At 39.0% G+C, this 16376-nt stretch overlaps 1 protein-coding gene and 1 long non-coding RNA gene across 2 annotated transcripts; both read right to left on the bottom strand.

The window, feature by feature from the left end:
• Window positions 1-1317: 1317 nt before the first annotated feature.
• Window positions 1318-6790, bottom strand: LOC131363600 (uncharacterized). Its single transcript, XM_058406309.1, has 5 exons — window positions 6685-6790; window positions 4436-4509; window positions 4244-4359; window positions 2794-3174; window positions 1318-2518 (listed from the first exon to the last, which is right to left on the bottom strand). The coding sequence occupies exons 1-5, from the start codon at window positions 6788-6790 to the stop codon at window positions 1453-1455; spliced, it is 1743 nt and encodes a 580-aa protein (XP_058262292.1). The 3' UTR covers window positions 1318-1452.
• A 1835-nt stretch (window positions 6791-8625) lies between these two features.
• LOC131364009 (uncharacterized) lies at window positions 8626-14755 on the bottom strand. Its single transcript, XR_009206408.1, has 3 exons — window positions 14718-14755; window positions 14549-14600; window positions 8626-13790 (listed from the first exon to the last, which is right to left on the bottom strand). It is a non-coding gene; the product is annotated as an uncharacterized LOC131364009 (long non-coding RNA).
• Window positions 14756-16376: the final 1621 nt, after the last annotated feature.

Below are 16376 nucleotides of genomic sequence, written 5' to 3'. Positions count from 1 at the left end.
GCATTACAATAGTCCAGTCTGGAGGTCAGGAATGCATGAACTAGTTTTTCTGCATCAGATACAGATAAAATGTTCCTAAGCTTGGCAATATTTTAAGATGGAAGAAGGCTGTTTTTGTGATATTGGAAATATGATTTTTAAAGGATAAGTTGCTGTCTAATATTACACCCAGGTCTTTCACTGTAGAGCTAGTAGTAACAGTACATCCTTCTAGATGCAAGCTGAATTGCGAGAGCTTCTGTGTACTGGTTTTTGGGCCAATAAGTAATATCTCTGTCTTATCAGAATTTAATAATAGGAAATTATCGGTCATCCAATCTCTAATATCTTTAACACACTCAGTTAGTCTAGACAGATTAGATATTTCATCTGGTTTTGATGAGATATATAACTGGGTATCATCAGCATAACAATGGAAACTAATCCCATGCCTTCTAATGATGTCACCCAATGGAAGCATGTATGAGAAAAGCAAACTGAGAAAAGCAGAGGTCCTAAAACTGACCCTTGTGGGACCCCGTATTTCACTGGCACTACACTGGACAGTTCTCCATTTAAATCTACAGAGTGGTATGGATCAGACAGGTAGGATCTAATCCATTTTAATGCCTGTCCCTGCATACCTGTGATTTTGTAAGCGATCTATGAGGATATTATGATCTATAGTGTGGAAGGCAGCACTAAGATCAAGCAGGACTAAAATGGAGATGCAGCCTTGGTCCGAAGGTAAAAGCAAGTCATTAGTGATTTTAACTAGTGCAGTTTCTGTACTAAGATGGGGCCTAAAACCTGACTGAAATTCTTCAAGGATATTGTTTTCCTGTAGGAAGGAGCATAATTGAGCTGACACCTTTTCTAATATTTTAGATATAAACGGAAGGTTTGAAATCGGTCTGTAATTTGATATTACATCAGGGTCTAGTTTCGGTTTCTTAAGAAGAGGCTTAATAACTGCTAAGTTAAGAGATTTTGGGACATGACCTAGATATAATGAGGAGTTAATAATATTAAGAAGAAGCTCTCCAGCTGCATGTATCACTTCTTTCAGCAATCTGGTTGGAATTGGATCTAACAAACACGTTGTTGGTTTAGCCGTGGTGATAAGTTTAACTAGCTCTTCCTGCCCTATGCTGGTAAGGCATTGTAGCTTTAAGTGTGGAGCTGTAGGCTGGTCTGGATCACCGGATGCTGTCAATAGTTGAACATCCAATATTTTGTTCCTGATACTATCAATTTTTTCAGTGAAGAAATTCATAAAGTCCTCACTACTAAACTGTGCTGAAATACTCTCTCCAGGAATCTGATGCTTTGTTAGTTTAGCCACTGTACTGAATAAGAATCCGGGATTGTTCTGGATTATTTCTATCAGATTGCTCAGATACTCAGCCCTAGCAGCTTTTAGAGCCTGTCTATAGTTGGACAGACTGTCTTTATACGCAATTCTAAAAACTTCTAATTTGGTTTTTCTCCACTTTGGCTCGAGGTCACGGGTTGCTCTCTTGAGGGTGTGAGTATGACTATTGTACCATGGTGCAGTGTTTTATCTCTGACCTTTTTTAGTTGGATGGGGGCAACAGTGTCTAGTGTGCTGGTAAAAATATTGCCTATGCTGTTGGTTACTTCATCTAGTGCATCTGCATTTCGGGGTCTAGTAAGAAGTTGAGACAGATCTGGCAGATTGTTTGTAAATCTGTCTTTAGTGGGCGGAGTTATAGTTCTACCAAGTTTATAACGTGGAGAGACGTGTCTAATATGTTCTACAGGTAGAGTGTACAATAAGAGGTGATGGTCTGTGATGTCATCGCTTTGAGGTAGAACAGTTATATCAGTAACATCAGTCCCATGTGATATAACTAAGTCTAGTGTATGATTAAAACGATGAGTTGGGCTATTAATGTTTTGTTTAACCCCAAAGGAATTTAGTAAATCTATAAATGCGAGTTCTAATGCATCGTTAGCATCGTCTACATGAATGTTAAAGTCTCCTACAATTAACACTTTGTCAAAACTGATCAAAAGATCTGAGAGTAATTGTGAAAACTCATTAAGAAAATCACCGTAGGGTCCCGGGGGTCTGTACACGGTGGCCAGGGCAAGAGATAGTAGGGATTTTTTATGTATGTCTGAGAGTGCAACATTAAGGACAAGCACTTCAAATGAGTTAAACCTGGGTCCTGTTTTCTGAGTAACGGTAAGAGAATTATTATAGGTGGTTGCACCACCACCACCACGACCTGTCTGACGGGGCTCATGCTTATAGGAATATCCTGACGGAGTAGACTCATTCAGACCAATGTATTCATTTGGTCTAAGCCAGGTTTCAGTAAGACAGAGTGCGTCGAAACTATAATCTGGGATCATTTCATTAATAATAAGTGTTTTCGGTGCAAGGGATCTAATGTTCAGAAGCCCAAACTTAAGAAATTGTTTTTCTTTACCTATTTGGTCTTTTTCAGGATTAATTGTGATAAGATTATTTCGAGAGTTATTAACGAATTTATCTTTTAATCGCACTAATCAGGGAACAGACACAGTTGTATTGTATTAGTCTGGTGAATTGAACAGTAGCTATTATAGATATAATCTGAGGAATGACTTACCAGTCAGATGGTGCGCAGTGTCCTGGAGATGTTGTCCAAGAGGACTGCTGCTCCAGATCTGCTTGGGTGAAGGCCATCGTAACGGTAGAGCCTAGGACGCTCCCAGAAAACATTCCAATTATCAACAAATGGTATATTCTGTTGTTGACACCAAGACTGTAACCATTCATTAAATGCGAAAAGCCTACTGAACCTTTCGATTCCTCGCTGGAACGTGGGAAGTGGTCCTGACATGATGATCCTCATCGGGGGCGATGTGGTGTGAACCTTCTCCACCAGGTTCTTGAAGTCCTTCTTCAGGATCTCCGTCTGCCTCAGCCTGATGTTGTTCGTGCCAGCATGGAGGACCACACCTCCGATGTTCTTGGTGAGGATCGCGGGTACCTGTGCAGCGTCATGGAATACAGCGAGTGCACGGACGTACCGTACAATGGAGTCTCCGATGATCACCGCGTCGCACGCCGTCTCCCGAAGGGGAGAAAAGTGGTTGCGGGTCGAGATCTCGAAGACGGGTGGCGGCGGAGGGGGAGAGGTCCTCGGTCGGGGCAAGTCTTCCACTGCTGCTGCATCCAGGCTCAGAATTCAGAACTGGAAAGCCTGACATCAGTGGCAGAGAAGAGGGCGCTGAGCAGGCTCCTGTCCATCATGGACAATCCACTGTATCCACTGTACAACATCATCTCCAGACAGAGAAGCAGCTTCAGTGACCAGTTGCTGTCACTGCCCTGCTCCACTGACAGACTGAGGAGGCCGTTCCTCCCCCATGCCATGCGACTCTTTAATTCCACACGGGGTGGGAGGAGTCAGTGCTGACACTACTCTCTCTCTGTACTGGACTGTACAATAAACCACACACTACACACAGTACACTCCGGTTTATACGGAACTCTCACTACACTCCGGTTTATACAGAACTCTCACTACACTCCGGTTTATATGGAACTCTCACTACACTCCGGTTTATACGGAACTCTCACTACACTCCGGTTTATACGGAACTCTCACTACACTCCGGTTTATACGGAACTCTCACTACACTCCGGTTTATACGGAACTCTCACTACACTCCGGTTTATACGGAACTCTCACTACACTCCGGTTTATACAGAACTCTCAATACACTGAGATTTGCACAGGACTCATAAACACGCAGTTTTTGCACATCGAATCGGTCTGTAACCTTAAACACTTGTCTTGCACATTACTTGTTTTTCATCTAATTCTCCATATTTATTTCTAAATCTTTGTATTTAGTATTTTTCTGATATATTTTCTTATATTGTTATATTCCGCTATATTTTGTAATATTTTATATTTTGTTATTTGATATATTTTTGTTATATTCTATATTTTATTTGACTTATTTTTATTTTTTTGTTATATTTTTGTATCCTAATTTGGGTATTTTAGTATTTTTGTTAAATTCCTTCCTATTTTATCTATTACCTGTGTTTGTGGATACTGCTGGAAACTGTGAATTTCCTTTTGGGATGAATAAAGTATCTATCTATCTATCTATCTATCTATCTATCTATCTATCTATCTATCTATCTATCTATCTATCTATCTATCTATCTATCTATCTATCTATCTATCTATCTATCTATCTATCTATCTATCTATCTATCTATCCTCCGTGGTACCCCAGTGCCGGAGTGGACGAAACCTGGGCGGGCTGCCTCCTAGCTGAGCTGGGCCTGGGCAGAGAAACACGCGGTGTTGAGGTTGTGGGAGTGACCGTATCACGCCGCAGATTTACCTGGGACAGGTGAGCGTCAGCCCGGGATGATTCCAGCGTGGCTCTCCGCTGTCGCAGCTGGGCTAGCTAGCTTCACCTGAAGGTCACGGATCTGCTTCTCCATGGCCTCCAGCTCCGCATCCACTGAGTGCAGCTCGAAGGAATCCTCACCTGCACTCAAAGGCAAACCCACAACACATAGTGTTAAAATGAAGTAGAATAACAGAGATAATTGGTGAAAATGTAAAATCTAAACAGACTCGAGATAGCTGGGCTAGTGGGCTAACCAGCTGTAAGCGGGTGTTCAGGAAAACAAATAAAACCAGTGATATAAAAAGCGTTTGGAGTGAGAATGTTATGTGGCACTATCAGCTAGTGAAGATGTCATAAAAAGTTATGATCTAGGACAGAAAACTAGGAAACCTAGCAAAATTGTAGGTCAGCTTGATGGAGCTCAGAAAAACACCTTTGTCTTACAGCCCTAGTTAACTCTGGAGCAGCAGTTAATCTGATCGACCATCATCTCTTCGAGGAACTGCGACTGCCCATCTTGCCATGCAGCTGCCCACTCTGTATTACCGCTTTGGATGATCACCCCATCGGGGCGGGTCTGGTTGGTCCTGATTGGACTGTTTCATTTTGAGGAACTATCCTTTTATGTTATTTTTTCACCTGCAAACCCTATCATATTGGGTTTCTCCTGGCTATGGTTACACAACCCACAACTGTCATGACATAACAAGGAACTTACTCAATAGTCCCTCTACTGTATACACCACTGCCTGCAATACCATCCGTCCATGTCTCACTACCTTGAGGAAAGCCCTGAATCCAACTTGGTATCAGCCATCCCAACAGAATAGATGGATCTGCTAGAAGTGTTCAGCAAGGAGAGAGCCACTAGATTACTGCTACTCCATCTTAAGGACTGTTTCATTGACCTACTACCCAACACCATGTTCCCAAAGTGCTTGGTATACCGGCTATCTATCTCCGAAAGCAAGGTGATGGAGGATTACCTAGAAGAAGCCCTAGCTTACAAATCGATCCTACATTGATTATCGATCTTTGAGATATTCAAAGACCTACTTAACCACTGTTTCATAACCTATATTGACGACATCCTAATCTATTCAGCCACGCTAGAAGATCATGTCCACCACATACACACTGTCCTCACACACCTACTTCAGCACCAACTTTACCTGAAAACAGAGATGTGTGAATTTCACCATCATGTTTTTTGGATATGTAATACTAATCACACAAGGCAGGGTGGAGATGGACCAAAGCAAAGTAAACGCATTGACTGAATGGCCACTACCCATGACAGTGAAAGAATTGCAACGTTTTCTGGGATTTGCCAACTTCTACCGACGATTCATCAGAAGCTACAGTTTGGTGGCCTCCCCATCACCTCCCTTCTATGGGGAAACCCCAAGAGGATTAATAACTAAAAACTTGCTGAATAAAAATGCTCCCTTTATTGTCGAAGTCGATGCTTCCAGCTGTGGAATTGGACCTGTGCTTTTCCAAAGCTATAGTGAACCTGGGAAGCTATTCCCCTGTATATTTTATTCCCAGAAATTGTCACCTGCTGAGGCTAACTATGACCTCGGCAACAGAGAGCTCTTATCTATCAAAGAAGTGCTCGAGGAATGGCGACATTGGCTTGAGGGGGCCAAATATACATTTCAGATTATTATGAACCATAAGAACCTGGAATACATAAAGAACACCAAGCACCTTAATCCATGCCAAGCAAGGTGGGCTCTTTTCTTCGCTTGGTTCCAATTTACGTTAACCACTTACACATCAACATAAGCCTCACCTCAAGTTATCACCCTCAATCGAATGGGCAAGTGGAATGGCTTAATCAAGAAATGGGCTGCTATCTCAGAACATGCTGTAGCAAGGAACAGCAACGGTGGAGCGAGTTTCTCTCCGGGCTGAAAATGCACAAAATTCTCTTAATCACTCATCCATGGGATTGACACCCTTTCAATGCGTACTAGGCTACCAGCCCCCTATGTTCCCCTTGTCAGGCAAACCATTGAACTTCCCGGCCATAAACAGCTGTTTGGCCAGTCAAGCTGTTTGGGAAAGTGTGCATGTGCATCTCCAACGGGCAGTGCGCCGACAAAATATCCAAGCTAATTACTGTCGGCACCCACATCAACAATTCCAGGAGGGTGAAGAAGTATGGCTCTCCTCCCATCACCTCAAGCCCCAACATCCCTATTGTAAATGAAGTCCTCGTTTCATAGGTCCCTTCAGAATCATCTGACAAGTCAACCCCGTCACCTACCCACTCCAACTTCCGTCCACCTATCGCATCTCTCCAACATTCCATGTCCCCCAACAAGGAAAGCATGCTGAACCTCCTCCCCCATTGGACATTGAAGGCTCTATCGCCGATCTGGTACATGCCATTCTGGATACCAGATGCCATGGGAACCGACTTCAATGTTTGGTAGACTGCATGCCGGCATTAGCAAGAAGATCGTTCTTTAGCATTCATTACCAAGCCGTGTATTTTGCCATTTGTTCTTTGACTGGGTATGACTTTGCTCGTTTATTTTGACCAGGTTTTCTTGTTTTGTGCCCTATTGGCTTTGTTTTGCTTGTTCTTATTTTTCCTGGTTTTCTGACTTGCTGTCTTTAGGCTCTGTGATTTTTTAGATTACGATTTGGATTTGTTTGCTATTGGATTTTTTACTGGCATTAAATCTGCACATGGATCCCACAGGTGCAGCCTCTGGGTGGAATTAGAAAACATAAAAATTAATGATGTGACCCAACATTTATTTTTAAAAGGCAGCATCAAATAAGAAAAAACTGTACTTAATTAGTTAATAAAAATGTACAATTTTTCAGTGGGATTACTGATATTGGGATAAACTGATATTTTCAAACAAAGAGAAAGCTCTGACTCCTTTCAGATTCGATCTGATGAAGTGTCTACCAAGATCCTGCTGACCGTTTTATACAAAGTGACCTTAAAATGAACAACTGAACATATACAAGAACACTGCTGTCCTGGGACAAGTGACCATATTCCCTTTTGGTTTACATAAACAACAGCTTTTCTTCAGTGTTCTACGGCATTAATACCCACATTTATGAAGTGGAGTGTAGCATAATTAATAGACATAATTATTTTCTGAAAACCCTGAGAGCTCATGTACCCGGATGTATCGTATATTTAAATGATATTTATCAGTAGATGATGTTTAACTTTCTGTATATCTGTTAGAAATCTATTTAAAATAATGTTGTTATTGTTGGTTTTTTTTTTTTTTATACATTTGTTTGATATAGCCATACCTAACCAAAATGTAAATCTCTATGTGATATGAGACCAAATGCTTTTTGTCACTTTGTTTGAAGTGATCTGGCTGTAGTTCCTGTCACGGCTTGATTAAAGTTTGGATTTGTTTTCTCACCCTCGGGGTGTTGTATGATTCACCACCAGATATGTTACTGGTAGGGTGTGGCCTACAGTATATAGCGTGCCAGAGCTTGTTCTATTAATTTTGAAAAAAAAAAAAAGGCCTGAGGGACACATCATCTAAATGAAAGAGAAATGAATTTGCAGAGTGTGCAACACTTTATTTCCTGCATTTCAACACTCATGCAATTACACAATATTACTATATCTAAAATCAATATATTCAATATATTAACCCCAATATTAAGTGGTCGTTATGATTTAAAGTTTTATTATGAGCATGATGAATGTGATAAACAGCGAGAGGACATAAAGAGGACAATAGACTTTTTTCCTCATAAACAGTATGACATGCAAATAATACAAATAAAAATGTAACACTAGAATATAAAATATAAGAAATAGAATTTAAAAATTTTTTTAAACTAGAATATAAATATAAAAAATATAAAATATAAAAAAATACAATTTAAATAAAAATGTAAAACTAGGATATCAAATCTAAGAAATATATCAATTATACGAATTAATGAATAAAATTATGAGGCAGGGAGAGTAGTCCGGGAACTAGCTGTTCTCCTGGTTCAGAGTCCGAATGGCCTGTTTGCTAATATCCATCAGGTGAAGAAGTCTCTGAGAAGGACTTTGAAGGTAGCAGTTCTGTAGTTAGCTTGGAACACCACACAGTGCTACACCGCATCAAAACCTCCCATTATTCAACAACATTTAAAACTTCTTATATATATATATATATATATATATATATATATATATATATATATATATATATATATATATATATATATATTTATGTCATTTTAATCCATTTATAGTTACTTTCACTGTTGTGACACATTGATGAAACAAATTTAATCTTGTTCTTAAGTTACAGCAACTATAAACTGTTATTCCCTCATGTACAAAATACATTTACTTTATTATTGGACATTCATGAAGGTCTCTAATCAGCCTCTAATCACACAGCAGCAGCTCAGTGTCTAAACTCAAGAGCTTCAGTTACTGTTCACATCAAACATCAGACTGAAGAAAAGTCTGATCTCTGAGACTGTTACTGTGACATGGATGTTGATTTGAGTTTCTCAGAAGCTGCTGATCTCCTGTAAAAATATATAATTTTTTTTTAAAAAGAATTAATAGTAGACATATTTAAATGTATTTATCCCTAATGAGAAGCCTGTGGCGACGGTGGCAAGGAAAAACTCCCTGAGATGATAAGAGGAAGAAACCTTGAGAGGAACCAGGCTCAGAAGGGAACCCATCCTCATTTGGGTGACACTAAAAATTGTGATTAAAAATAATGTTGTTTCTACAGCTGTATACAGTCAGTCAGAAATGTGTAACCAGAAGCTCCTGAGCAACTCATAGATTAGTAAAACATATGAGTTCATTGAGATATAACACTAACTCCTCCATTCTGAAGTCTTCAAATGTTCAGCATGTTATTTGTTATCCACAAGTCCACATGGGGTTGGCATCTTCTCTTTCTTCTCTTTCTGAATTGGAACACAACTGGAGCTGGCACAGGATGCCTCAAGATGGATAGAAAAAGAGAAGCAAGTGGAGAGAAATTAGCTTTTAGGAATCTAGCGTTTATGAGCTGAATACGAAAACTTTAACCCCTTTAATTGACTTTGATTTTCTTCAAACTAACAGAAGTCCATAGTTTTGTGATCTTAAAAAGCATAAAGGATGGTAGTATGGTAGAAGACTGGGTAGATACACTGACCATGCATAACATTATGACCACCTGCCTAATATTGTGTTGGTCCTCCTTATGTTCCCAAAACAGCCCTGACCCGTCCTGCACTGTGTGTTCTGACCCCTTTCTATCAGAACCAGCATTAACTTCTTCAGCAGTTTGATCAACAGTAGCTCGTCTGTTGGATCGGATCACACGGGCCAGCCTTCTCTCCCCACGTGCATCAATGAGCCTTGACCGTCCATGACCCTGTCACCGCTTCACCACTGTTCCTTCCTTGGAGCACTTTTGATAGATACTGACCACTGCAGACCGGGAACACCCCACAAGAGCTGCAGTTTTGGAGATGCTCTGATCCAGTGGTCTAGCCATCACAATTTGGCCACAATTTAGTCAAACTCGCTCAAATCCTTACGCTTGTCCATTTTTCCTGCTTCTAACATCAACTTTGAGGACAAAATGTTGACTTGCTGCCTAATATATCCCCCCCACTAACAGGTGCCATGATGAGGAGATACTCAGTCTTATTCACTTCACCTCACACTGCTCATAATGTTATGGCTGATTGGTGTAAAGTCTCATAAGAAACCATTTATAGCCTTGTAGGTGAGTAGCAAGTAGTTTGAAATCAACCTGAAACTTAAAAGGTAGCCAGTGTAGGGATGATAAAATTGGTAAGAACTCTGGTGGCTACATTCTGGACTAACTGTAGCATGTTTATTGAGGATGCAGGACAACCAATGAACTAGCTTTTCTGTATCAGATACAGATAAGATGTTTCTTAGCTTAGCAATATTTCTAAGGTGGAAGAAGGCTGTTTTAGTAATATTGGAAATATGAGGACAAGTTGCTGTCTAATATTATGCCCAGATCTTTCCAGAGGTGGACAGTAAAGAAGTACATTTATTTGAGTACTGTACTTTACTTGAGTATTATTTTTTCTGGAAACTTGTTACTTTAACTTCACTCCATTTAAAAGACAAATATTGTACTTTTTACTCCACTACATTTCTGTCAAAGTTATTGAGTAGAAAATAGTTACGTTAATCAGAGGATGATTTTTTTTCACTCTTGTGTCACGTGTCGTGAAGTTCAGTGGTTTTCTGTCATTTTTTAAACTCTGATCAATTGGTGGCAAAATGAACAAAGACAGATCATCGGCGCAGTGCAGGCATCCATGGCCATACTTAGACAGTATGTTCCAGTTTTTAGAAAAGAGTAAAGATTCTTTTCGTTTTAATAAATAAAGGTGATGACTGGCCAAGCATGTTTCCAGACCTAAACCCTAAGGTGGGGGAGCACAAGGTCTCTAACATCCACCAGCTCTGTGATGTCATCATGGAGGAGTGGAAGAGGACTCCAGTGGCAACCTGTGAAGCTCTGGTGAACTCCATGCCTAAGAGGGTTAAGGCAGTGCTGGAAAATAATTATGGCCACACAAAATATTGACACTTTGGGCCCAATTTGGACATTTCCTCTTAGGGGTGGAGTCACTTTTGTTGCCAGCGGTTTAGACATTAATGTCTGTGTGTTGAGTTATTTTGAAGGGACAGTAAATTTACACTGTTATACAGGCTGGACACTCACTACTGTACATTGGAGCAGAGGGGCATTTCTTCAGTGCTGTCACATGAAAAGATATAATAAAATATTTACAAAAATGTCAGGGGTGCACTCACTTCTGTGAGATATTGTATATATACTTTTACTTTCTCCTAAAAGCTTGAAATGGATATTGCCTGAGCCATGAAGTATGTATGGTAAGGCAAATGGGTTTTTTTTTTTATGTGTTTGCCAAGTTGCCACCATCGTATTGGTAATGATGTTAGTTATCACTCAAAAACGTATGTGGCATCCAAATTCTCATACTATGTGTCCTAAATAGTATTCGAAAATAGAATTAGTATGCCCCAAATGGTAGTATGCTGAAAAGAGTATTCCAAAAAAATCCCGGATGGTCTACTACTTCCTGTAGAAATTCGAAGTGCAGAACGATGCACACTCTAACGGGTAATATTGCCCACAATGCATTGTACTCAGGAGGGAGGATGCATATTAAAACGGTGTAAATGAAATGTGGAAATATATATAACTTATATAAATTATATATTATATGCTTCTGTACTTTTACTTAAGTAAAAATCTGTCTTTACAACTTTTACTTGTAATGGAGTAATGTTTGACCAGTAGTATCTGTACTTTTATTCAAGTAAGGAAGTTGCGTACTTTGTCCACCTCTGGGTCTTTCACTGTTGACCTAGTAGTAACAGTACATCCTTCTAAATGCAAGCTGAATTGGGAGAGCTTCTGTAAACTGGTTTTGGACAGTTTGGAATTATTTAGATTTTGACACTGTCTCTAATTAATTTGTATTTCAGTATAGGTTCACACATTTCACTGTGTAGTGTGTCAGCTATATCTGGTTAAAATTACAATAAAAGCTTCCTGACTTGACTTGAGGTTGGAATTATTTAGCTACTGACGGTCAGACAGCAGATGGGTTCTGTGTAATTGTCTTGCTAGAGTGGAATTGCTGGAGTTAAACACAGAAAGAGGAATTGTGTAATTGTGTAATTGCTCTTTTCTCCAGCTGTTGTATAGAATTAAACAGTGCTGCTTTACAGTGTCTCTATAAACATGGCCTTTCAGTGGAATAAATTCAAGGAAGAATGGATTTAGATAGAAACAGATTAATGTTTTAGTCATGAGCAGGTTTGTAAAGTGAAGTGTACTGCTCTTCTTCCAAAGCAGCTTAAGTCTATAGGATCTGTACTGAAGTGTTGGTGAAACAGAATCCACATGTTTAGTGAGGACAGAATATCGGGATCTATAGAGATGTTGGCTGTAGAAAGAGCTGGACTGATGGCTCTCATCCCTACACCAGTCCAAATCATAATCGTATAGATACACATCTAGATTCTGAATGTTTTCTGATAAATAATTGTACATGGCTGATGTCGAGAAGGATCTGAGTCGTGAAACATGGCAGTAACGAGTGATTAATATAGTTGTGGTAGGAATGGTTAAAGATGATAAACAGCAACTTAAATTCATATTTTGCAGAGAAATTGCTCTACCATGTGACCCTCAGTAAATCAGGGGAAATTAAAGAATTTATTTCCTTTTTAAAATGAATGTAGTTTTTTTATAAAGTTTTCTAGAAGTGAGGAATTGATACGCAGTCTGTGTTTACTGTATACCAGCTCGAGGAGACATTTCATCATTTCTCTGTCAATCTGTGATTTATTTCTGAGTGAAAGCCATTTTTTACAGATTTCTTCCTCATCCTCTATTAGCTTTTTAATTTTGTTTTTTTCTTACGTACTAAAGTACTTGCCCCATAAAATCCCCGTTTATCTGAATTGACCCAGCTTCCCCCTCTCGCCATCGGAAGCTTCTCTAAAATAATCTCCTGTTCAGCTCTTTCAGGATTTGGTCTGAGAATCAGGTCTAAAGCCATTAGTGTGGTGATAAAGGACCTATAGTTTCTTATAGACTCTGAAATCACTGTTGCTAAAAAGTATGTAGTGAACCAAGCTTCTCTCTTGGGCTTTAAACGTCCGTGTGTATAGACGCCCTGTAAAGTCTCTCTGGTGTACTGAGCGTCCTCAGAATACAGATCATACAGATCTTCATGATGTTCTTTACAGTTCCTGATTCCTTCTCGAATGTCTGTGTAACTGTGCTTCTTCTTCTGACTTTTAATAACTGATTCAATTTTATCTGCATTTTCTGTTCCATTGAGCTGTTTCCCTACAAGAAATACATAAAGCTTCTTAGGATACACTTTATAAATCCAGGATCCTTTTCACCAACATTTGCGTAGTGTATGATCACATTCAGGATGCCTTCACTACACTGAAGTGTATAACAGTTTTCTAAAATATTATTAATATCATCCTCAGAGGAAAATAATTCAAATTTTTCACTTTTTTTTTTTTTTTTTTACTTTAACCTCCCATTTTAATTGTAAATCATATATAATGAATCTGAATATTTTGTAATTATGTGGATGCCTAAGTTTCTGAAATACTCTAAGATTATAAAAAATACTCCAAGCTAAAGCCTCAATATCATCAGTGTGGAGTTTCCTAAAGTCCTTAGACACAAATCTAGCAGGCCTTTCTGGCCAAGAATTTCCATAGTAATGTGTCTGAAGGTTTATTTTATCTTTGTCACTTTCTTTCATGACACTGACAGACTTAACTTTATTATCTTTCTTTCTGGCCTTCTTGGTGCCGTGGTTCAAGGCTCTCTTTGGAGATTGAGGGTCTTTAAATTCTGAAAAGGAATAAAGTGAGTCAATTTCACAATATTCTCAAATAATCATGTACAGGGAGGACTGCTGTAACGGTGTTAGTGTGTTCACCTCTTTATTAGGAACAGCTACACATTCAAGCAGTTCTCTAATCAGCCTCTGATCACATAGTTCTCTCTCTCTCTCTCTCTCTCTCACACACACACACACACACACACACACATAGTCTATAAACTCATACAGATTCAGCTCAGGAGCTTCAGTTTCTATCTCACTCACTTCTCACTTCAGTTTCTTTCCTGGTCTTTTCTTCACTGGCATGCGCATGTTTTTTTGTTATTGAGCTGCTACATGTTGAAAACAACATGAAAATGAATTGTTCCTAATAAAGTGACTGGTGAGTGTAGCAGATCCCAAAAAGAACACAACTTTTCTGATTAAAAGTACAGAGTAGGTGAGGTGTAGAGACCTTATTACATGGAACAGAAATCAGAATAATGAATCACAATCGACAAACATTATTTACAGGATAACTATATGACATATAACTGAATATTTTACTACAATATTTTACAGTATACTGTATAAGGAGTAGATCATTAACTCCTACAGAAAGAACACCTCTGAAAACCCATGCTTTACATCTCTAATGCTGCAATCTTCTACTTTATCTTCAATTTATCACAAATACTGATGTTACTGATGACGGAGGAAGAATAAACTTCCTGAACTCAACACAGTGAAGAAGCTGAGTGTTCGCCATCTTGATTGTGTAACTTACCTTCACCTAACATATTTTTATTATTTTAGATGATCTAGATGGCCTTCACCTGCTGTCCTCAGACAAAAAACAAGAGAGTTCTTCAAGAAAATTAAATTGCAGCAAAAGAATATTGGGAAAAAAAGAAAGAAACAAACAAATAAACAGACGAAAAAGTTTAGTCACCCACACAGGTACAATAATTCCAGCCAAATGGGAGCAACTGCTTGAGCTCGTGTTACTTTTAACATTTAATGCAAACCTTTAAGGTGCATTTCTGCCACCTACTGGACAAAACAGATGATACAACCTAAATTCTGTTGATTAATCCTGTCACTTTTAAATAATTCATCATATATTCCTCATATATGTTCCGTTACCTAACAAGACCTGGAGTGAGATATTGTTGATTCCCACTGATCTTAAAGCCTGGATTAGACGAAATCTTCCTCTTTCATACACATTTATAACAACTTTTATCCTCATGTTTTGTGCAGTCTTTGATTTAATGCTGAATGTCCAATATGCAATCAGGAGATTACAACATCCTATTGCTGTATTTAATTCCCTCTGCACCGACATAGTCCTGAATATGATACGTTTCAATCTCTCAGAACTTCTACCACTTTACACATCATTACAATCAACCCTAAAGACATCTGTTTTACTCAGTGACACCTTAATGTCAGTTTCTGGACATTTTAGGGCTTGTATAGTCAGAGCTTCAATCAAACACGTACATAAGAACCATTAACAGGAACAGGAACTATATCAGCTTCTTCAACTTCATCTCTCTCGTCCTCCACTCACACCCCACGTATACCCTGTGTACATTTACATTCCAGTGATCAGTTCATCAGATGTGAAGGATATCATGTATTTTATGCCAGGATAAGTCGAGATAAACTCACCCCAAGGTGTTATAAAGTAATCAGCTCCTGGGAAGGAGTTTGGTAAAGAAGTAAAAAACCATTCTGTTAAATCAGCACATGGCCCCAGTATGAATGTTTGTGTGTGTGTGTGTGTGTGTGTGTTTGATTTTTTGATATCACCACACTGCTCACTATGAAATAAAGTTTAATTACATTAAAACTGCCCTAAGGAATATTTCAGCTGAACAGAGTTACTGGATTTAATTCACCTGGTCACATTCCTGATCATTTTACTCAGACCAGGCCACAATCAAATTACTGCCAGAATTTATAATTCAAAACAAACAAAAGTCTCTGAAAATGTCATTCAATGTCAAGAAAAATTTAACAATTTATCAATAAATTTGCCATTCATTTTCTATTTTTCTTTAAATAGAACACATGTACTGTTAAAAATGTTCTTATTCTGTCGGACAGAGCTAGACCGAGACAGTGCGGTGTTTCCTCAGGTCCAGACATGTAGCAGTGACCACCAGTTACCAGCTCTGCACCTCCGTAATACTCTCCTCACTGCCGTCCTTCTGCCGTCTCTCGTCCTCCTTCCTCTTATCCCTCAGCTCTTCAGAGGATTCACAAGCACTTTCTCACAAGTTCCTCAGCTTTGGGTTGTAAGTTCCAGGTGCTCAGCTTTCCTCATGGATCTCTTCATCAATGGCATGCTGCAGTCCACAGACATACAGACATCAATTTGCTTGAGTCACTGACAGTGTTCCTTCCACATCCTATTTGTTCCTAAGTTATCCTATGTGACCTTTTTAGCCTAAACACCAATCCAGATGAAGACCAAATATATAATCAGTGGTGTATAAAGTACCCAAAAGCCCCACTTGAGTAAAAGTACAGGTATTCTGTTAGAAAATGACTCGAGTAAAAGTTAGTCAACCTTTATAATTCTACTTGAGTAAAAGTCTTAAAGT

Source organism: Hemibagrus wyckioides, linkage group LG13 (assembly GCF_019097595.1).
Source record: "Hemibagrus wyckioides isolate EC202008001 linkage group LG13, SWU_Hwy_1.0, whole genome shotgun sequence".
Classification (NCBI taxonomy): Eukaryota; Metazoa; Chordata; class Actinopteri; order Siluriformes; family Bagridae; genus Hemibagrus; species Hemibagrus wyckioides.
This window is presented reverse-complemented; position numbering and strand designations above follow the sequence as displayed.

What these genes read in the sequence shown, in the direction of transcription:
- LOC131363600 (XM_058406309.1), bottom strand. Translation starts at nt 6,790, where the DNA reads ATGGCATCTGGTATCCAGAATGGCATGTACCAGATCGGCGATAGAGCC. An exon ending in CTTGTTGGGGGACATGGAAT is followed by an intron (nt 4,510 to 6,684) that starts GTTGGAGAGATG and finishes CTTTGAGTGCAG; the next exon opens with GTGAGGATTCCTTCGAGCTG. An exon ending in TCGTCCACTCCGGCACTGGG is followed by an intron (nt 3,175 to 4,243) that starts GTACCACGGAGG and finishes CTGAATTCTGAG; the next exon opens with CCTGGATGCAGCAGCAGTGG.